Consider the following 22,166-nt stretch of genomic DNA (forward strand, 5'->3'; position numbering starts at 1 on the left):
AATGTTTAGAGTAGAACAAAGCAAATAGGACAAATGGGATGAATGACAACATGTTGTTAAGAAACCCTATAAGTGTGCAAGTGTGTTTTTGGTTAAATGACAGAAAAATTGAAACTTAGTTTAAAGCAAGTTATAAGCATTTTTCTTTCTATTTAACACATGGACATTATTGACTGTATACATACACTCAACACAGACTTAATAGTCAGAGACAGAACTGCATTATATCTGTGACTAAATAACTATAGAAAAACAACAACAAAAATATTAAGATTGAAAACCAAACCAACTTTCATTTGGAGGTGACAGAAATATTTACAAAAAAAAACAGCAAAGAACTTAATGTACTTACTGAGATCGCGCTGCCGCTGTTAGCTGTCGCATACCAACCACACAAATTTGAGGCTTACAAGCTTCCAAACATGAGTGCTGTGGAGAGTGAAGAAAAGACAGTAAAATAATACAGCACACTTAGGAAGCATACTAGAAAACTTACCTGTCACAATATTGTTACAGATGATTCAACAGAAAACTTTTCCAAAACAAGATTTTAACCAAACAAAACCAAATCCCTTTCTATGATTTTATAAAGAGATACATAACCCTATTCGTTTACCTTATCACTGTGGGGATGAGAACAACAAAGATCTTTCCCTCTAAGGAGTGGTCAGCTTGGAATTTTAAACCACCTTCTCTTTCACAATTTGCTTTGACACAGTGTGTTGCACTGCAGATTCACACTCTCTTTGAGCAGTCATGTTAAGAGGATAGACAAAAGAGTGCTGAGGGGGTGGAATATATATATATATATTATTTTTTATAGTAGACCTGCTCAAGCATGGATCATAGATTAAGTATGTAAATGCAAAACGACAATGTGAAGTCAAGTGAAAAAAAAAAACAACTCATCAGTTTTAAACCGCTCATTTAAGAAAGAGTAGCATATAATTGTGAAGTGGTACAGAAATGATACATAATTTCCAAAAATTTAAGCAAATAAAAATCTGAAAAATGTGGTGTGCATTTGTATTAGGTAAATAGCTCAAGCTCAGCCAGATTGGATGGAGAGCGTTTGTGAACAGCAATTTTTATGTCCTTGCACAGATGCTCAATGGGATTTAGGTCTGGACTTTGACTGGGCTATTCTAACACATATTCTTTGATCTAAACCATTCCATTGTAGCACTGGCTTTATGTTTACAGTCATTGTCTTGGTGGAAGATAAATTTCCTTCCCAGTCTCAAGTCTTTTGGAGCCTCCACAAGTTTTCTTTCAGGACTGCCCTGTATTTAGCTCCATCCATCTTCCCATCACCTCTGACCAGCTTCCCTGTGCCTGCTGAAGAAAAGCATCCCCACAGCATGATGTTGCCACCACCATGTTTCACAGTGGGGATGGTGTGTTCAGGGTGATGAGCAGCGTTATTTTTCCGCCACACATAGCGCTTTGCATTTTGGCCAAAAAGTTCAATTTTGGTCTCATCTGACCAAAGCACCTTCTTCCACATGTTTGTGGTGTCCTCTACATGGCTTGTGGCAAACTGCAAACGGGACTCCTTATGCCTTTCTTTCAGCAATGGCTTTCTTCTTGCCACTCTTCCATAAAGGCCAGATTTGTGGAGTGCATGACTTATAGTTGTCCTGTGGACAGATACTCCCACCTGAGTTGTGGATTTCTGCAACTCCTCCAAGGTGACCATGGGCCTCTTGGCTACTTCTCTGACCAGCGCTCTCCTCGCTCGCTTTGTCAGTTTGGGTGGACGGTCATGTCTTGGTAGGCTTGCAGTTGTGCCATACTTTTTCCATTTTTGGATGATCGATTGAACAGTGCTGTTCAAAGCTTGGGATATTTTTTATAACCTAGCCCTGCTTTAAACTTCTCCACCACTTTATCCCTGACCTGTCTGGTGAGTACCTTGTTCTTCATGATACTGTTGTTCACTAGTGCTCTCTAACAAACCACTGAGGCCTTCACAGAACAGGTGTATTTACAGTGTAAAAAAGAAAATGTAAATCACAACGTCTTGAATTATTTCACAGCATGTCTGAACAAAACACGTGTAATTAGGAGACATTTTACTGCTGCAACGTCTCCCTGCACAAACACAAAAGACAAAAACGTGAAGACGACATGTCATTAGAGTGCGTGCTTTGAAATGCGCGGGTCCCGTTTGGATTCGTCGACAGAAACGGTTGGAGAAGAAGAAGAAGAAGAAGAAGACATGCCATTGGCTGTTGGGACACTGAACATCCGTCTTTGACGTTACGCTTAATAAGGTCAACAACCACCACGCGGCGGTTCCCGTTTGGTCACAGAAACTTGGAGCAAACAGCAGCTAATGTCGAGGCTGGAGAAAGGACGAAGGCAGAAGGCAAGTATCAAACCGAAGCTGAGTAGTATTAGCTTTATTTACCACCATGCCTCTGACTTTACTCAACAAAAGTTGACAAAACCAATCCGCTAGGATGTCGTCAATTGAAATGTTAGCTAACTATGATGACCAAAGTATGGCTGGCGGCATCTTCATGTGGCGTCTGCCAGTGTTAGTCATAGTCATATATCTATGAGTATTAGTAGTCAGTCAGACCAGCCACTTTTTATTTTATTTACACTAACGCTAGCTTAGCACTTAACAGTGACTCATTACGTTTGCTTTTGTGAACTAACTGACACAGGCGCAGAGAAAGAGGAACAACATTTGTTTAGAGCTGCAACAATGAACAATAATCGATTATTAACCCTCTTCTACATTTTCACTAGTTTTTTGACCATAACCTTGACTGCGTGACTTGAAATGGCATGATTTCTGGCTAGGATAGGAAGCTGGATTTAATGTAACGTGTCAAAATGTCAAAGTCTTCTTTCCACGCAGACTGCTCCTACTCCTCCACATGCAGGTGTCACTAGTGAGACATTTTAGGTGGATTTTCTTCCGAAGAAGAGAGAACAAATGTTTTATAAATGATACTGAGATTTGGTAATGGTTTATTTCAACCAGTTACTCTTTCTTAAAACTAATATTTTCATCTTCCTCTTGCCTCTCACAAATATAGGAGGAGCGACCTACTCTGCCTTTTTCAAGGTTTTACAAATTTTAATTTTGGTGCAACACTAGTCAGTGGTCAACATGAAATTCAAAACAATACTGAAAAATATGTAAAGGATAAGCTAACGATCATCTTCTAGTTTATTGAGGGGAGATCTGCTAACACAGTTTAGGTTGACTTTTTCACAACCAATATCATTTATTTTGATTTTGGCAAATTTCAGGATTCATAATTTTTTTTTCTTTGTCTCTGCAGATAAGTGGTGATAGTTGATTTCATGGCATAAACTGGTGGTTAAGAACTCCACTCCTTTCCATGCTTAACTGTACAGTGAAGCAGTGCACTCTTTGTGGGACAAGAGTAATTTCACTTAAGCATAGCATTGTTGACTCAGAGTAATCTGGAGTTTGAGAGATTAAAATGTGACGGTAAAACAGTATTTTTCATCGCTTCTAGTCCTCGTAGTCATGAATGCAGAGAGTCCGCTTCTGTCTTTCACCAAATCAGTGCCTAAACTGAGAGACCCTGAGCCTTTGCTGGAGCATCTGCAATGTTAAGGAGTTGAGGACCTGAGCTACCTGCAGGAGAGTGACCTCCTTTCTGTCCTGAGACCAGTTGAAGCCAGGAAACGTCTGTCACTGCTCAAAAAGACAAGTATGTGTTTAAATTTGTACAGAATAAACTTTCACATTAAAGAAATGTGTATGGTCAAAATCTACTTATTAGGTCCACCTGTACTAATCAGTGCAGTCCAATACAGCAGGTCTACTTTGAATTATACTTCAAAGAATCTTCTCTACATTTTTGTTGATGTTTTGAAAAAGGTGATGACTACACACTACACCTTGTTCATCATTGATTTCATAGTGGATCTTAGTGGTGGTGTACTGCATTATATTGAGAAAGGAACAGTTTAAAATATATCAATGGCTACTGAGTATATAATTATGTCAGGTAATAATATACCCAGATTGAGCTATGTGATTTCTGTGTTTAAATATTACTACTATCTGTCATTTAATAAGGCCAACAACATGTCTTGGACAGTCCTCCAAGCAGCCAGAGCAACCAACAGTTGAGCAGAGCCAGTACCAGTACAAGTCCAGTAACACAGTCTGATGAGATGCCCCTCTCTGGTGAGTACATGCATCTGTTGCACACAGTTACTCTTTTGGATTAGATGGGCTGAAAGATAATAGAATCTACTTGTAACTTAGTGTAATATATACAATCAGCAGCAGTAAATTGACAGTGTGCTTAGAAATTAGTATCATCAGTTGGGTCTATCTTCTCTAGATTCTGATTCGAGCAAATGACACACAACTAATGATGGGATGGGATATTGGGATGAACACAGGATACTTTGTCACAATGTACAGAAAAAAATGACTTTTGTATCCAGCAGTAGCAATAGTTCCCCCAACAACAATATGTTGTTCATTTAGTTCCCATGTATAGTCAGTCTGGTGTGTATTTTCTTTGTAGTGTGTTATGTTGAGATCTCGCAAGTTTGTCTGTCCCAAAGCAACGGTGTCATCTATAGTGGGACTCGTGTGACTGCTTTGGTGTTGGAAAAGGCTGGATCTTCTTGCACCTTTATCCTGGTCCTGCCTCTTAAACTGTTATTAGCTGTTATTATTTAATAACAGCTAATGTTTTCTGTCTTCTCTTCAGGTGGTTACCGCTCAGAAACTGCAGCTTCACTACGATCAACAAGTAGTTCAAGAATGGACACCACACCTCGTCAACTCTATAGAGCAGGGGTCGGCAACCCGCGGCTCCGGAGCCGCATGCAGCTCTTTCGTTTCTCTGTTGCAGCTCTCTGCAGCGAGCGGTGCGGAGCAAGGATGTTGATCAAAGCCGTTCACTTTTTCACGCTAACTAACTGCCTCAGAATAGCGGCAACTAGTCACTCATCAGTGAACGAGCGAGAGTTACACAACAACTGAATGACACTGAATGCCACACCACACGCATGGTTGTAACATTAACCAGCGAGCGGTGCGGAGCAAGGACGTTGATCAAAGCCGTTCACTTTTTCACGCTAACTAACTGCCTCAGAATAGCGGCAACTAGTCACTCATCAGTGAACGAGCGAGAGTTACACAACAACTGAATGACACTGAATGCCACACCACACTCATGGTTGTAACATCAATCAAAAAACACTGAACTCCCCCAGTTCATTGCAGCTCATTTACTAGTTGCTGTCGAGTATTTAATTCAAATGTATTTTTATTTTAGTGCGTTAGTTTTTTAAATATAATTCTAAATTTGAATTGATGGTGATCTTTTAACATTAAAATAAAATGTATTTAATTTTTTGTTGCACAAAATATACGCCACAACTGCTGACGTGCGACACCCGCCGGCAGGTCCAGCCCGCTATTTATTGAACTTTTCAACCCCAGGTAAGCCAACCATGGATAAATCCCCGTTATGTTACATAAATGCAATTTCGTTTTCTCTGTAGCAGTTATTTAATTTCATAAATGCAACACACTATGGGCCTAGCATAGAGGTGAAAACGATATATGCAGTGTTATCTTCATTTTAGATGTCAAAGGGAGTTTTGTGGCTCCCAGTGTTTTCTTTCCAAATGGCTCTTTGAGTGTTGAGGGTTGCCAACCCCTGGTATAGAGTATGGATTCATTTCCAGTGACGTTTCACCAAGTTTCTAATCAGTGTTGTGGATGTATGGTGACTTGTATGTAAATTGGTAACTCAACTATTTTTTTTCTTTTTTCTTTTTTTTTTAACTTTTTTCTTTCATTATCAGTTCAGTTGAATTTTGTTTTTGTTTTTTGTTTCCGAACCAGTCATTTTAATTGAATAGATTTTTGAATATTGCTGTAATAATGGCTACCTGCTACAGTTGAATGAAAATATGGAGAATGGGAAATTGTAGCTGTTCTTGTTCAGCTTGGTCTCATTTTTTCTCATGTTCTCATGTTTTGAAAATATCAAATTATTGTTGTATAGTGTTATATTACATCTAATCTAATATAGCCTACAGCCCTTTTAAATAAAATAATGCCATTAAAACAACTAATAAGAGCACATTTCTGTAACTTTAAGCATTATTATTAATATTACAATGTTAATTTGCCGTCTTTATGGGTAATTTCATTATTTTAAAATGTAAAATGTTCGTAATTAAACGTTAAAAACAACGTAAAACAATTAAATACCCATTTGATGTTTTCTAAAATTAACAGTAAATTCTTGCAATCTAACCAAATATCTAGTTTTGCAACAGTTTTTTGACATGTTTTGAAAGATTAATCAAATTATTTTGTGTCATATACTGTTGTATTACATCAAATATAAATTATTATACAATCTCTTCCCATAAAATAATGTCATTAAAACTATTAATTTAGTTTAGAACTATTAAACTATTAATTACAGCACATTTCTGTAAATTTAAGCATTATTGTTTCGTAATGGTGATTTAATTGTTTTAAAATGTGAAAATGTTTCTAATTTAATGTTAAAACAACCTGAAAATACAGCAAAATCTTATCTTATACACAGGTGGAGTCAATTTACTAATTAGGTGAGTTTTGAATGCAATTGATTGCACTGGATTGTATTTAGGGGTATCAGAGTACGAGGGACTGAATACAAATGCACACACCACACTTTTCAGATTTATATTTGTTTAAATTTTGAAAAACATATATCATTTTCGTTCCACTTCACAATTTTGTGCAACTTTCTGTTGGTTTATCATATAAAATCTCAACTAAATACATTCAAGTTTGTGGTTGTAAGGTCACAAAATGTGAAAAAGTTCAAGGGGTATGAATACTTTTTCAAGGCACTGTATAGTGTATAATACAACATTTCCTGGAATGTAGAGCAAAGCGTAGTATTAATTAAACGAAACATGAGTCTGGTGGAAGTATGGGACTGGGACTTTGTGGCTCCACTCTTGGACCATACTGCGGAGACTCTGGCTTCAAAAATTGCAAGATGGCATCACCTGGAAAATAGCGTCAGTTTGGCCAATGCAAAGAAGTGGGGACAAGCTGTTCATATTTACACAATCTATGGTAGGAACCAACAAAAAAGGTGATGTGAGAAGTGTGACACTGAGAAAATGTTTGAATGTGCAAGTAACATTGTGTACTGATGCAATAGTAGTGATACTCTGTTGTGGTCTCATCAAGCACCGGCCATAGAGACATATGTAGGGATGTAACAATTACCGGTATAATGATAAACTGGGGTAAAATTCCTGACGGTTAGTATTTGTGCTGTCACCATAGTTTTTGTTCAGTAGTTCTCGGGGTAAGTTTCATAGTGCCACCACTAGGGGGCAGTGGTCTCTTTAAGAGACACAGTGGTGGTCGGCTACAGGCAGCCATGTGAGAGATCTGCGGGAGGCACATTACTGAGAGAACATGCTGTCTGTTTACACCAGGAAATAACTGTCTACATCTAATGCTATACGAAGCATCGTTGGTATGTATTGTTGTCGTATATTCTTGTATTAACTGTAGTTCGTTATTTATAATCACATAAGGTTGTTTGTGAAGTTGCTGGTAACAGTCCTTAGTTGTTTTTTAAGCTAGTTGCTACCAAGCTAGTCTCTGTTTGATTTCGTTTGGTATATGCTGCGTGTCAGTAGGAGTTTATGTTAAGTTACGATTTAAAAACTATAAATACACAATTCATATATAAACATTGGCAATTAAAAAGATAAAAGTGAGTGATTTAATTGATGATAAAAACATGTTTACAGCGCATGTGGGAAAGATGTGCAGTGGGCAGTTTGTCTGATTATGACATGTTTGTGTTTTCTCAGTTTCACCCTTTTTCGATTCAATAAACCTGTGGATAAATTCATGACCGTCTCCAGAGTTTTGATGAGAAGAAGGCGTTTAACTTGAAGCCAAAATATATTCAGCACATATATTGAGGGCGACACAGTGAAACAACGTCTTCAACGCAGAAGATAACACAGTATACGCTGGATACAGACAATGACAAGCAAAGAAGGCACACTCTGTACTAAATCCTCCGCATCATGTTCTTCAAAAAGATCAAAGGCTTCTTCCACCGGGGCCGCTGCTACCATGGCTCGGGCGAAAGCAGAGGCAGCCAAGGCCCGCTTGAGTTTCGCAAAGAAAGGAATGGCCCTAAAAGTAGAAAAAGCACATTTAGAAGAAACAATGGATATGTTATCATTAGAGCAAGAAACTGCTGCAGCTGTGGCCGAAGTAGAAGTCTTAGAGGCAGCTGTGGACTGCAGCGACCGAAGCAGCGCAAAATCTCATCTCGGCCTACTATATGCAGCTCCCCTCGACCCTACAGAGCGGACCAAAGAATATGTTGCTGAACAGGCCAAAGAGCAAAATAAAATACAGTTTGCACCACCACCGCTTCAACCTTCTTCAGATGAGGTCAGACAGTCACACACAGAGCCAGCCTCAGCACTCCCTATCCAAACCCCCCACTTCAAAGAAGAGCATAGCCAAGTGGACAGTAACGCTTTCTCTACAACGCCAAACCATATGGTAACAGCTCAGCAGCCTCAGCACACTCCAAATGAGCATCTCTACTCAACAAACAGGCAAGATTTTCATCGTTCAAGTGACCCAAGGTACACAAAACACAGTCCTCCCTTTTCGACCATGCCTAGCCATGCATCTCTGTACCCCCACCACGACCAACCTATCGTGACAGATCTGGTCAGATATTTCGCTCGGCGCGAGCTCGTCCCACAGGCTTGACCCAATTCAATGACCAACCACAAAGCTACAGAGCCTGGAAACGGTCCTTTAAGAATGCTCTTGGAGGCCTGGATTTGACAGCAAGCGAAGAAACGGATCTGTTAGTCAAGTGGCTGGGAAAAGAGTCGGCTGAGCATGCTAAACGGATCAGAGCCGTCCATGTGAACCTTCCAGGTAGAGGACTCGCAGTGATATGGGATAGATTAGATGCATGTTATGGAGCCCCGGAAGTGATTGAGGATGCACTTTTCCAACGCATCGAAAGATTTCCAAAAATCTCGAATAGAGAGTATGCAAGACTCCACGAGTTAAGCGATCTCCTTATGGAACTAGAGGCAGCAAAGGCAGACGGAGACCTCCCAGGCCTCCATTATCTGGACACAGCACGAGGAATTAATCCTCTAGTCCAAAAGTTGCCCTTTAGCCTACAAGAGAAGTGGCTCTCCCTCGGATCCAGCTACAAACTAAGGCACAATATCTCCTTCCCTCCCTTTGAAGTTTTTGTTGACTTCATTAGAGAGCAAGCTACAATAAGAAATGATCCAAGCTTTAGGTTTACCACACAAGCCGACGCTACTCCAAAAGCAGACAAGACTCCTTGGAGACCAACTAGACAGAAGGAAATCTCAGTCCACAAAACTGATGTACATCACAAAGCTCATCTTGCTACAGACAAATATGAGATAAGAACTGACAATTCTGAAAGACTGTGCCCCATCCATAAAAAGCCTCATCTACTCCAGAAGTGCCGGGCTTTCCGTGAGAAACTGTTAGAGGAACGGAAAGCATTCCTGAAGGAAAACAGGATTTGCTATAAATGTTGTACATCTACACAACACATAGCCAAGTATTGTGAGTCAAAAGCAACATGCCATGAGTGTGGTAGTGAGAATCACATCTCTGCTCTCCACCCTGGACCAGCACCGTGGACCAAAGAGCCATGCCCCTCTGCAGAGCATGGCGGGGAGCAAGACTCTCCCCCAGCTTCAGAAGTCACGACCCGCTGCACAGAAGTCTGTGGTCAAAATCAGAGCGACAGATCATGCTCGAAGATCTGTCTCGTCACGGTCTATCCTGCTGGCCATCGAGATAGAGCTATGAAGGTCTACGCTATCATCGATGAGCACAGCAATAAATCCCTAGCTCGTTCTGAGTTCTTCGACACTCTCAATGTTCAAGGTCCTACTTCTCCATACTCTCTCCGGACCTGTTCTGGAGTAACAGAGAAAACAGGAAGAAGAGCTCTGGGTTATCAAATCGAAAGCATGGACAGAAAAGTCAGTCTCCCTTTATCAAGTCTCTTAGAATGCAACGACATCCCTGACAACAGATCTGAGATTCCAACACCCAGTGCTGCATTCAATCACCCTCACCTGAAATCAGTGGCTCACCTCATTCCAGAGCTTGACCCAAATGCTCCTATCATGCTTCTCCTTGGCAGAGACATCATTTCAGTCCAGAAGGTGCGAAAACAGTTGAACGGCCCTCGTGATGCTCCCTATGCCCAAAAACTCGACCTGGGATGGGTGATAGTTGGCAACGTGTGCTTGGGAGGCGTTCACAAGCCCACCACAGTGAACACATACTACACCAGAACACCCTGCCCAAACATGTTCCACGTGAAAGAAAGATACAGCCATTTCCAATATCCTAATCATCATTTGTGTTTTACAGAGAAACCTACCCACAATGAAAGAGCTGAGCAGCTAGGGTCCACAGTGTTTCAGCAGACCAAGGATGACAACAAAATGGCTCCATCCATCGACGACATCTCATTCATGCAAATAATGGAACAAGGATTAAAGAAAGAGAGCAACAGCTGGATAGCTCCGCTGCCGTTTAAGTCCCCAAGGCGTCGCCTGCCAGACAACAAGGCCCAGGCTCTGAATCGGCTTTCATCGCTGAGACAAAGTCTCGAGAGGAAACCAGTGATGAAGGAGCACCTTTTCGCCTTTATGAAAAAGGTTTTCCGGAACAATCATGCTGAAATGGCGCCCGCACTCAAGGAAAATGAGGAGCGATGGTACTTGCCTTCATTTGGCGTGTATCATCCTAGGAAACCTGGCAACATTCGTGTAGTGTTCGACTCCAGCGCTCAGCACAGCGGAGTGTCACTTAACGACGTACTTTTAACCGGACCTGACCTCAACAATACCCTTCTTGGGGTGCTCATCAGATTTCGCATGGAAGCAGTGGCCATAACAGCAGACATCCAACAGATGTACCATTGTTTCCTAGTGAGAGAAGAGGACCGCAACTTTCTGAGATTTTTGTGGTTTCGGGACAATGACCCAAACAAAGACATCATCGAATACCACATGAGGGTCCATGTCTTTGGAAACTGTCCTTCTCCAGCAGTGGCAATCTACTGTCTAAGGCAGTCTGTACGAGATGCAGACCTCGATGTCAAGCAGTTTGTAAGCCACAACTTCTATGTTGATGATGGCCTAAAGAGTCTCCCTACAGTCGAGGCCGCAGCAAACCTACTCAAAAGGACGCAGGAAGTTCTGTCAGACTCTAACTTAAGACTACACAAAATCGCAATAAACAAAAGAGAAGTGATGGAAGCTTTTCCATCTGAGGATCATGCCAATGACTTCAAAAACCTAGACCTTGGCTCTGATGCAATTCCTATGCAGCGTAGCCTTGGTCTCAACTGGGACCTCATGTCAGACACCTTCACCTTCAAAGCAGCCGATGAGGACAAGCCCTTCACTCGTCGAGGCGTCTTGTCTACCGTGAACAGCATCTACGACCCTCTGGGATTCATCGCCCCAGTCACTGTTCAAGGCAAGGCAATTCTGCGAGAGCTTACACAAGACAGTGGTGACTGGGACTCACCTCTCCCTCAAGGAATGGAAGAGATGTGGGATATTTGGCGGTCCTCACTGAAAGATTTAACCAGTCTCCAGATCCCAAGGCCCTACACAGAAATCTCCCCCACAGAGGTATCACGCAGAGAGCTAATTGTGTTTTGTGATGCTTCCACAAAAGCAATCGCGGCAGTGGCTTATCTTAAACTGACAGATACTAATGGTAGCGTCCATGTGGGCTTTGTCATGGGCAAGGCCAAGCTCACTCCTCTTCCCGAACATACAGTTCCACGACTTGAACTTTGTGCTGCGGTGTTGGCAGTGGAACTTGCCGAGCTTATCGCTTCAGAGATCGACATGAAGTTGGATGATACTACCTTTTACAGTGATAGCAAGGTGGTATTGGGCTACATCAGTAATGACACCAGACGTTTTTATGTTTACGTCAGCAACCGAGTGCAGCGGATAAGGAACTACTCTAATCCGGAACAGTGGAAATATGTACCCACAGATGTAAATCCTGCAGATATTGCCACACGGTCTGTCACTGCTGCACGTCTGTCAGGCACAAGCTGGCTTCAGGGCCCAACGTTTCTGAAGCATCCTCAGCAGGCCAAATCTGAGGAAGGCACCTTTGAGTTGGTGAATCCCTCTCTCGATGCAGAAATTCGCCCTCAGGTCTCTACATTGAAGACAACCATGTTGAGCAAACAACTGGGAGCTGAACGCTTTTCCAAGTTCTCCAGCTGGAACTCACTGATTCACGCTATTGCTCGCCTAACTCACATTGCCCGTTCATTCAGGATGAATCTGACAATCAAAGACAGTGGCTGTAAACGCTGGCATCATTGCCACACAGCAATCTCAGTTCAGGAACTCTCACAGGCCAGGAAAACCATCATCCATGCAGTTCAAGAAGAGGCATACGCTCAAGAGTATGCCTGTGTAACAAAAGGGGAAAAGCTTCCTAAGGACAGTCCTCTGAAAACACTGGATCCTTTTATCGATGTGGATGGTCTTTTGAGAGCTGGAGGTCGCGTCAGAGAAGCAGAGCTCCAGCCAGGAGAGAAAAACCCTCTCATCATTCCTGGGAAGCATCATATAGCAACACTTTTGGTAAGATATTACCACCAGAAAACGCAACACCAGGGACGACTGTTCACCGAAGTTGCTTTACGTGCTGCAGGTCTGTGGATAGTTGGCGGAAAAAGGAGAGTGAGCAGCGTCATCTATCAGTGTGTCACATGTCGCAAACTTCGCGGCACACCTCAGACACAGAAGATGGCAGATCTTCCTGCAGATCGCCTTTCAACCGAAACTCCTTTCACAAATGTCGGCCTTGATGTTTTCGGCCCATGGTCGGTGTCTTCACGTCGGACTCGAGGTGGCCTTGCTCAAAGTAAACGGTGGGCAGTGTTATTTACTTGTATGAGCGTAAGAGCTGTGCACATTGAGGTCATCGAGTCCCTAGATACATCAAGCTTCATTAACGCTCTGAGGCGTTTCCTCGCCATCAGGGGCCCAGTAAAACACATCCGCTCTGATAGAGGAACCAACTTTGTCAGTGCATGCAAGGAGCTCAAGATTCCTTCCAACATCAACAATAGTTCCGTGGAAAGGTTTCTGTTGGACCAAGGCTGCACATGGATGTTCAATCCTCCCCATACTTCTCACATGGGTGGTTCGTGGGAGAGAATGATTGGTGTAGCAAGGAAGATCTTGGATTCTATGTTCCTGCAGCTTGGAACATCGAAGCTGACCCACGAAGCGCTCTCCACACTGATGGCGGAAGTGGCCGCTATCATCAATGCCAGACCTCTTATACCTGTGTCCACTGATCCAGATGATCCACTCATACTCACACCAGCAACTCTCCTCACTCAAAAAGTGAGCCTCCCTTCTGCACCAGTTTGTGACCAGGTCAAAGATCTCCATAAGAATCAGTGGCGCCAAGTCCAACATCTGGCTCAAACCTTTTGGAACAAATGGAAGAAGCAATATCTTTCGTCACTCCAGCCACGAAGGAAGTGGCAGTCTTCCCAGCCTGACCTTCAGCGTGGAAGCATCGTGCTTCTCAAGGACGACCAACTAAAGAGGAATGAATGGCCTCTGGGACTTATCACTCAAGTCTTCCCTAGCAAAGACAGCAGGGTACGCAAGGTGGAGATCAAAGTCTCCAGGAAAGATGGAATTAAGACGTTATTGAGGCCTATTACCGAGATAGTCCCGCTCTTAGCTCCTGAGACTAAGTCATAGTGAATGCCAAGGACTGTTAAGTAGTGGCGGTTTATTCCCGCCAGGCGGGGAGTGTGCTGTCACCATAGTTTTTGTTCAGTAGTTCTCGGGGTAAGTTTCATAGTGCCACCAGTAGGGGGCAGCGGTCTCTTTAAGAGACACAGTGGTCGGCTACAGGCAGCCATGTGAGAGATCTGCGGGAGGCACATTACTGAGAGAACATGCTGTCTGTTTACACCAGGAAATAACTGTCTACATCTAATGCTATACGAAGCATCGTTGGTATGTATTTTTGTCGTATATTCTTGTATTAACTGTAGTTCGTTATTTATCATCACATAAGGTTGTTTGTGAAGTTGCTGGTAACAGTCCTTAGTTGTTTTTTAAGCTAGTTGCTACCAAGCTAGTCTCTGTTTGATTTCGTTTGGTATATGCTGCGTGTCAGTAGGAGTTTATGTTAAGTTACGATTTAAAAACTATAAATACACAATTCATATATAAACATTGGCAATTAAAAAGATAAAAGTGAGTGATTTAATTGATGATAAAAACATGTTTACAGCGCATGTGGGAAAGATGTGCAGTGGGCAGTTTGTCTGATTATGACATGTTTGTGTTTTCTCAGTTTCACCCTTTTTCGATTCAATAAACCTGTGGATAAATTCATGACCGTCTCCAGAGTTTTGATGAGAAGAAGGCGTTTAACTTGAAGCCAAAATATATTCAGCACATATATTGAGGGCGACACAGTATTACCGTTTCAAATTTTTAGTATCATTAAAACATTGTCTGATTCCCGCACAAAACAATTCATGGTAATACAGCGGCACTCATTCCTCAGACGCCGAAACTGTGACTGAAACTCACTGAAACTCTGAAAATATGGCGGAAGGCACTTGGATAGCGCAGGTTACAATTCTAATTTGATGAGCCTACTCCATGAACACCACCCACAACTGTACAGCGAGTGCAAAGTAAGTTAACTTCCAGCTGAATGCATGATGTGATGTTGTATGTGATGGGTTGTCAAACTTTCCTTTAGTTTGTCAATAAAGGAGACTGATGTTTTAAATGAATTTCAGCAGTGGCAGGTAACACCGCCACTCCCACTAGCAGGTAAAGTCCCTTTTACCCTGCTTAGTTTTTCTGTGACTACACCACTCCATAGTCGCTCAACAAAGCTGTTAAACAAAAATTTGAACACGGCACTCTTGAACACGTGTTTCATACTGGCAAATTGCCAATATTCAATAATGGACAAGTCCAGTTGACTTTATTCAACGCCTTTTGGATTGCCATGACCTGGATGACTGAGAACCTTCACAGAACCTACACAAATATTCAACGGCTGAAGAATAACGTCCCTGGCAAAGAAGAAGAAAAGAGCGCAGAATGGGTAAGAGAGGCAAACATAACTAGGAGGCTAATTTTACAGAAATAAAATCTCCCTGAATCGTTATGTTTATTTTCTTCAAAGTTTAAATCATTCCCCCTTTAAATCTGTACCAGAACTCCTGGTACCAGTAAAATAGTTAAAAATGTTCAGTTTGGATCATTGAACAATCCAAAACTAATACCCTAGCCAAGTGACAGCATAGCACCACCTCTCACACACATGACAGCCAACTGTCAACTGAATTCTCCTCTTCACAGACAGACCTGTTACGGCCACAGCTTGTCATTTCTGTTTGTGTTTATATGATACCTGCTCACTCCCTGGCCTGCCAAGCTGCCTCCATGCTGCTGGATTCTGAAGCTCCACCCTCTGACCTGATTGGTGCGGCCTACTTGGATCCTGCCAATCCAGACCTCGCTCCACCCCTGTTCCTGATTGGTGTGGCAGGCCTACAGCAGCCAAACCCGGCTGATCAATCAGGAGCCTCCATCTATATAACACCGGCTGTTCAGTCATGGCAGCTGTCTGTTGGTGTCAGTTCGCTTTAGTCACTTGCTGTGCTTTGTGTGTTTATCCTGCATATTTGTAGATTGTAGTGCCTGGGTTTTCAGCACTTTGGGGCAGGTTGTGACCACTGCCCAAGGTTGTACCTAACTGTGGATCAAACGCAGTTCCAGACAGTGCATTGGGTCATCGGCGGACCAGTGGTGAATGAAACCGCGACCTATTGTCATCTGCTTCCTGTGCTTCTTGAAGGAGGAGAAAGTTTTCGCTGCTGCGAAACGAAAGTATAGGGAGGCTCAGGGAGTGGTGTGGAAAGGATGCAGGCTCTCTTTTTTTCCAAGACTTACAGCGAGAGTGGGCAGAGAAGAGGAAAAAGTTTTCGGAGGTGAGGGAGAAGTTGCACTCTCTGGATGTAAGATTTACTTTGGCCACTGGCACAAATGCGCTTCACCTGGAAAGGAAAGAGGATGAGATTTATTTATAGAATAGATAGAATAGAATAAATATGCCAAATGGATGACGGACTATTCGCAGGCTGCCCGATGACCGATCCTTTTTTTTTTTTTTTTTTTTTTTACACCTGAGGCATAAGAAAAGGATGTATTAAAACATGAAAGACCATTATCAATGGGGGAGGGAATTGTTGTTATTTCATAAATGCTGTATTGGTCATTGGGGGCAAATCTCTCCCCTCTTTCTTTTATTTATTCATTTATCTATATCCTATATATGGCCAGAGAAATATATTCTCTCTCTCTGAGGTACCAGGGTTAAGTAGAACCCAAAGTGTGGTCTCTGGTAAAGAGTGATGCTGTATGTATATACACATGTATATTTTCGTTTTGTTTATCCTATGCCACATGTTGCAAAGCACTGGTAATAAGGATAGTAGTTTTGAATAACGGGGTGAGGGGTTGGTAGGGTTTCTTTGGGCAGGTCATTACACACGACTCACGGACCAGTTGGGGTAGAATTTTTTTTTCTTTCTTTTTTTAATGTCTCTTTGGGAGAGCAAGGGGTTAGGAGTTAAGGTGTTTGCATGATGCTTTTTTGGTTTGCTTGGTTCTGTCATATGTGTTAAATATGGGGCACAACCCATATCTTTGTTCTATTTTTGTTTGGTGAGGATGGCAGTTGGACAACAACCTAAATGGTCAGTATTAAGTGATGCGATTGTTTGTGTAATGTGTAGATTGTGTAGACATGTTGGAGTACAAAGGGGCTTAAGCTATGGTTAATCTGGTACGGTATATTAACTGGAATATAAATTAATCACATAACCTCGCTAAAAGGAAAAAATGCCTGTCATATCTTCGGTCTCAACAAGCGGACGTGGCCCTGCTACAGGAGACACATCTGGTGGATACAGAAATAAATAAATTTAGGACAAGGTCTTTGGGACAGGTATATTATAGCTTTTTTAATGGCAAGAAAGGTGGGGTTGCAATACTTGTACATAAAATTTTAAATTTTGTCATGTTGAAACAACATAAGGACAATGAAGGGAGGATAATATGGGTCAAGGCTAAAATAAATGGTGTGAAGATTAATATATGTAATATATATGCCCCAAATAAGGAAGAGCCGGACTTTTTTTATATGGTTAATAAAATGATGGGGGAAATAGACGATGGTCACACTGTAATTTCTGGTGATTATAACCAGGTACAAGAAATAGTGTGCTGAGAGATAGAAGAGCTATATAATGATTTGGGCTTGGTTGATACTTGGAGGTTAGTACACCCCAGAGATGGAGAATACACGTTTTATTCAAATATACATAAAAATCACAGTCGCTTAGATTATTTTCTGGTATCCAAAGACCTAGTAGAAGGAATGGTAGACTGTACAATTGGGCCTATTGCATTAACGGACCATGCTACTGTGCAGTGGGGGGTAAAATTAGTAAGTTTAATAGATGGAGGAGGAATGTGTCATTGCTTCAGGATGAAACCTTTGCCAGTGTATTAGGGGAAGATCTTAGAATATTTTTTGACATTAATATAGATTCAACTGAGAGATTAGGTTCAGTGTGGGAGGCTTCCAAGGCATTGGAAGAGGCAAAATAATAGCTCATTTGAGTAAGAAGAAAAAAGACAGTAAAAAACAAATGTTGGGATTAGAATCCCAGTTGAAGGATGCAAAAAAAGAACTGGTGTGTAATCATAGTGATGACCCGTCTGAGAAAAGTATGTGAATTAAAATTCCAGTTAAACGAATTATACAATAAAAATGTAGAATATGCTATGTTTAGAATGAAAAGTAACTTCTACGAAAGTGGGGAAAAGGCCAATAAACTATTGGCTAGAAATTTAAAAAACAAGATGCTAGCTTTATAATACCAGCGATTAAAAATACAAACGGGGAACTGGTAACAGGTGCAAAGGACATCAATGAAGTGTTTAACAACTTTTATGTAAAGCTTTATGAATCAGAAGTAGATCCATCAGAAGAACAATTTGAAGCCTTCTTCGCTAATAAATATCCCAAAACTGTCAGAAGGGCAAGTAGCACAGATGGAGGGAGTTATTACTGAAGGAGAAGTTAGAAATGCACTATCATCACTTAAAATAGGAAAGTCACCAGGGCTAGATGGGCTGCCAGTAGAGTATTATAAGAACGTGAGCACGTGAGCAAGCCGTGATGCAGACACGCCCACCACAGCGTTCTCGCTGGACGGAGAAAAAACATATGACAGAGTGGAACTGGCTTACCCTTTTTATACTTTGAGGGTGTTTAGATTTGGAGAGGGTTTCACAAAATAAATATAGATTATTTACCTGTCCCCTAAAGCATCTGTTTTAACTAATGGTCTGAAATCTCCTTTTTTTGGTCTCCCGAGGGGCTAGAAACAGGGGGACCCATTAAGTCTGCTACTCTTTACCATATTTCTAGAACCATTAGCTATAGTTCTAAGAGCAGATACAGGCATTAAAGGGGTGTGGGATAGTGGGACGGAACATAAGCTGTTTTTATATGTGGATGATGTTTTGCTGCTTATTTCAGACCCAGCAAGTTCTGTTCTCATAATCCTTAATAAGATCGAAACATTCTCTCGAATATCTGGATATAAAATTAACTGGCAGTAATCTGAGGTGATGCCTATATCTGGGTTTTGCTATCAGTCAGAGATCTCTAACTTTCAATTTAGATGGGTCCTGGTAGGAATGAAATAGCTAGGAATAAAGTTAACTGCTGATTTGTCTCATAAAATAGAAATGAATCTAATGCCAGTACTTCAAAAGATGAAAAGTAATTTGGAAAGATGGAAGATAATTAATCTCCCTTTGTGGGGCAAAATTAATACTATTAAGATGGTGATAGCACCACAATTAACTATATATCAATGATGCTTCCAGTAATCATTCCTAGTGGCATATACAAACAATATAATCAAATGGTTAAAGACTATTTGTGGAATGGAAAAAAGCCTAGGATTAATATTAAAAAGTTATGTACTGCTAGGGAAAAGGGGGGCTTGGCCCTTCCAAATGCAGAGGTACAGTATATAATTTGGCTTTTGAATTTGCTAAACTGGTGAGGGATTGGATGAATTATGATTCTCAACCGGATTGGGTTAAGATAGAAATGGCCATGGTGGCTCCCTCCAGACCAATACAGGCTCTCTCTCTCAGATTAAGGTGGTAGAGGGGGGAAAAATCCCATACTGAAGCATTCTCAATGGGTCTTATCGGAGGTGCATAGGTTGATATAGGGAAGTCACAATACAAACAAGGGTATTCTTCCATATGGAATAATCCATGTATCGTGATAGGTAAACAATCAGTTTGCTGGGATCCTTGGCAGAGGAACAGTACATGTGTGATTGATGATCTGTATAAGGGTGCAGTTTTTAAGTCATATCAGGAACTGGTGGATCAATTTCTCCTGGAGGGAAGGGGTAAATTTTGGAAATATCTACAACTATGTAACTAGTATGTGGAGTGTGATTCCACTTAACAGAAATATAGAAGAACCTAACATGTTACAAAATCTTTTTGATTTGCCAAGTGTGTGCAATGCATAGTGCCTCAATATTTTACAAAAATATTGTGGAACTACAAAGTGTGAACACTGAGAATCTTAGGTCAATAAGGCAAAGATATTTAGAATGTGAAATAAATAAGGAGAAATGGTATAATATAGTTTCCAAGGTTGGGTGGGCCACTAGGGACATTAGAAGCAAATTTACCCATTACAAAAATCATACATAGACATTAATATACTCCTATGAAGCTTTTCAGAATGGGTTTAGTAGAAGACAAAATGTGTTGTAAATGTAAGGGAGAAGATGATACATTTTTACATGCCTTTTGGGAATGTCCAGTGGTATTACCTTTTTGGAAAAATATATTAAGGAAACTGGGAGATTGGTTGGGACAAAGTTTACTGAAATCTCCACTGTTTTGTCTTCTGGGAGATAGCACACTTTTGCCACAAGGAGTCAACAAAGGACAGTATGCGCTAATAATCAGAGGCCTCATTACGGCAACAAGGCTGATATTGAGGAATTGGAAGAGCGCGTGTACGCCAGGGATTGCAGATTGGACTCAACTGATGACAGAGACTGCATACTTCGAATATCTGATTGCCAGGAAGGACAATGTTAAAGGGAAGTTTCATTTAGTATGGGCCTTTTTTTTTTTTTTTTTTTTTTTTCGATATAATAGGGACTTGTCACACTAAGTATATGTTCAATCACATCACAATTGATAAAACCACAAACATACAATGGTACAGAGGGGGGGTTGTCCTAGTAGTTTTGTGCTGACTGCCTGGTTGTCCTTTGTTTTGTTTTTGTCTTTTTGTTTTTGTCGTTCGTAAGTATTTGTATTATTTGTTGAAAAATAAATAAACAAATGACAATGACAAAAAAAAAAAAAATGTTATGCTACAATAAACTACCTAAACCTTTACCATCTGGTTATTTTGTGTTGCTCCCTCTAGGAAGTTCTTGTGTAGATACATTTTAATGAAAAAACTTTTGCAACATTGACTTAGATACATAGATCTTAACTGTCATTCAAAAATACACCCACAGGTACACACATGAAATATGCTACAAATGGCTCAGATGGCAATGCTTAATGCACGAGTTCTTAAACAAATGTCCGGTGGTGTGTTTCAGAGATCATTTTCTAGCGCTGTCTGTGTCCCCTGAGCTGCCCAAAGTGAGGCCTGAGATTCCTGCCGTCTGTGCTCATGGGGAACATGAGGTCTTTGGCAGCAACATGGATGGACTGTGTGCGCTTGATGGGACCCAGGAGTGTGTTGTGAGAAGTGCTTTGGAGACCTGGTTCATAGGACCATAGGACATACATCTGTGCCCGGCTTCAGGACTCTATGGGTGGACACACTCCGCTGGCTTTTACATCCCTCCCTCAGCGACAAGGAAACATTATGCGACACGACCCATGCCGCTGTTTCTATGCAACAGACCAAACAATCGCATCACCTTGGATAAAGTTCTGCCAACCACTTTTGTACATTAGTTCATAATGCTAATTCTGTAAATGTTTTGATTACACTGTAACTGTTTTATGTGCAATGAAGCTACTGTGACAAAGTAATTTTCCACGTGGATCAAGTCCGTCTAAGTCTACATCCTGGGGTCTCATTCATGTGTAGAAAAGGTTCTAAATTTTGCTGAAGGAATGAATTTTAGAATGTGTGTAAGTACAAAAAAATCGTGATTTATCAAACAAGCGGACACCGGTCCTACGCACACTAATAAGTAATCGATAATCCGTAATTACTAATATGTAATTTGCATTCAGAAATGCCCCGAATTGACCATATATGGTAGCAACAATCCCTGAGAATGCGTGAAGGGATTTTTTTTTACCCTCATACCATTTAATAGAGATGTAGTTGCATCTCACATTAGTTGTGTATTGATTGAATGAAATCCTTTCCCATTCACGTAACTGAATTCATTGTGTGGTTTATTGCGATGTGGGTCAATCTGTGGCTCCAAATTATGTTTGGGAATCTGGCAATGGCCTGAAATCCTTGTTTAATTTGGGCTTTGTTGGTGACGTCTGGATGGGAACTTCATGTAATCTGAGGCCAGAGAAATTATTTCATCCAACACTGCTGACATGATTCTGTTTAGTTTCGGCTACATGTCTCCAAACTCTTGCTGAAATGTTCCGGTGGCCAAACATCTCAGGATGGACAGGAGCTTTGGTGCAGTTTGTCTCTCGCTCCAACAAAAGTTTTACATCACAGCATAAATCCGTCTGTATGTTTTTCATGAAGCGTGTTGAACACATCAGAATGCTCGCTGAAAACTCGCTCCCTAGTGGGAGCGCACGGTTCTCAAAATCCTCCAATAGTGCAAGACAAGCAATGTTACTTGTACCTTTTCATTTCAGGTTGTCTTTTATAGCTTGTCACGCCAATTATTCAAAATGTCTGCTAAATTACT

The 22,166-nt window shown here is 41.2% G+C and overlaps 1 protein-coding gene and 1 long non-coding RNA gene across 7 annotated transcripts in view; one reads left to right on the top strand and one right to left on the bottom strand.

The window, feature by feature from the left end:
• The window catches only part of slc5a6a (solute carrier family 5 member 6a), a 42,080-nt gene that overhangs the window by 17,026 nt on the left and 2,888 nt on the right, over window positions 1-22,166 (bottom strand). For 4 of the 6 annotated variants that reach the window (XM_047573320.1, XM_047573318.1, XM_047573321.1 and 1 more), the window contains exons 2-3: window positions 16,084-16,187; window positions 353-429 (exon numbers count right to left, since the gene is read on the bottom strand). In XM_047573320.1, the coding sequence (XP_047429276.1) occupies window positions 353-384 (32 nt within the window). In that variant the 5' untranslated portion in view covers window positions 385-429; window positions 16,084-16,187. The remainder of the gene's footprint in view (window positions 1-352; window positions 430-16,083; window positions 16,188-22,166) is intronic. The other 2 variants (XM_047573322.1, XM_047573319.1) reach the window with 1 other exon arrangement.
• LOC124998783 lies at window positions 353-20,431 on the top strand. The gene is made up of 2 exons (XR_007111097.1): window positions 353-431; window positions 16,086-20,431. It is a non-coding gene; the product is annotated as an uncharacterized LOC124998783 (long non-coding RNA).

This window comes from Mugil cephalus, chromosome 21 (genome assembly GCF_022458985.1).
Source record: "Mugil cephalus isolate CIBA_MC_2020 chromosome 21, CIBA_Mcephalus_1.1, whole genome shotgun sequence".
In the NCBI taxonomy this organism is placed as follows: Eukaryota; Metazoa; Chordata; class Actinopteri; order Mugiliformes; family Mugilidae; genus Mugil; species Mugil cephalus.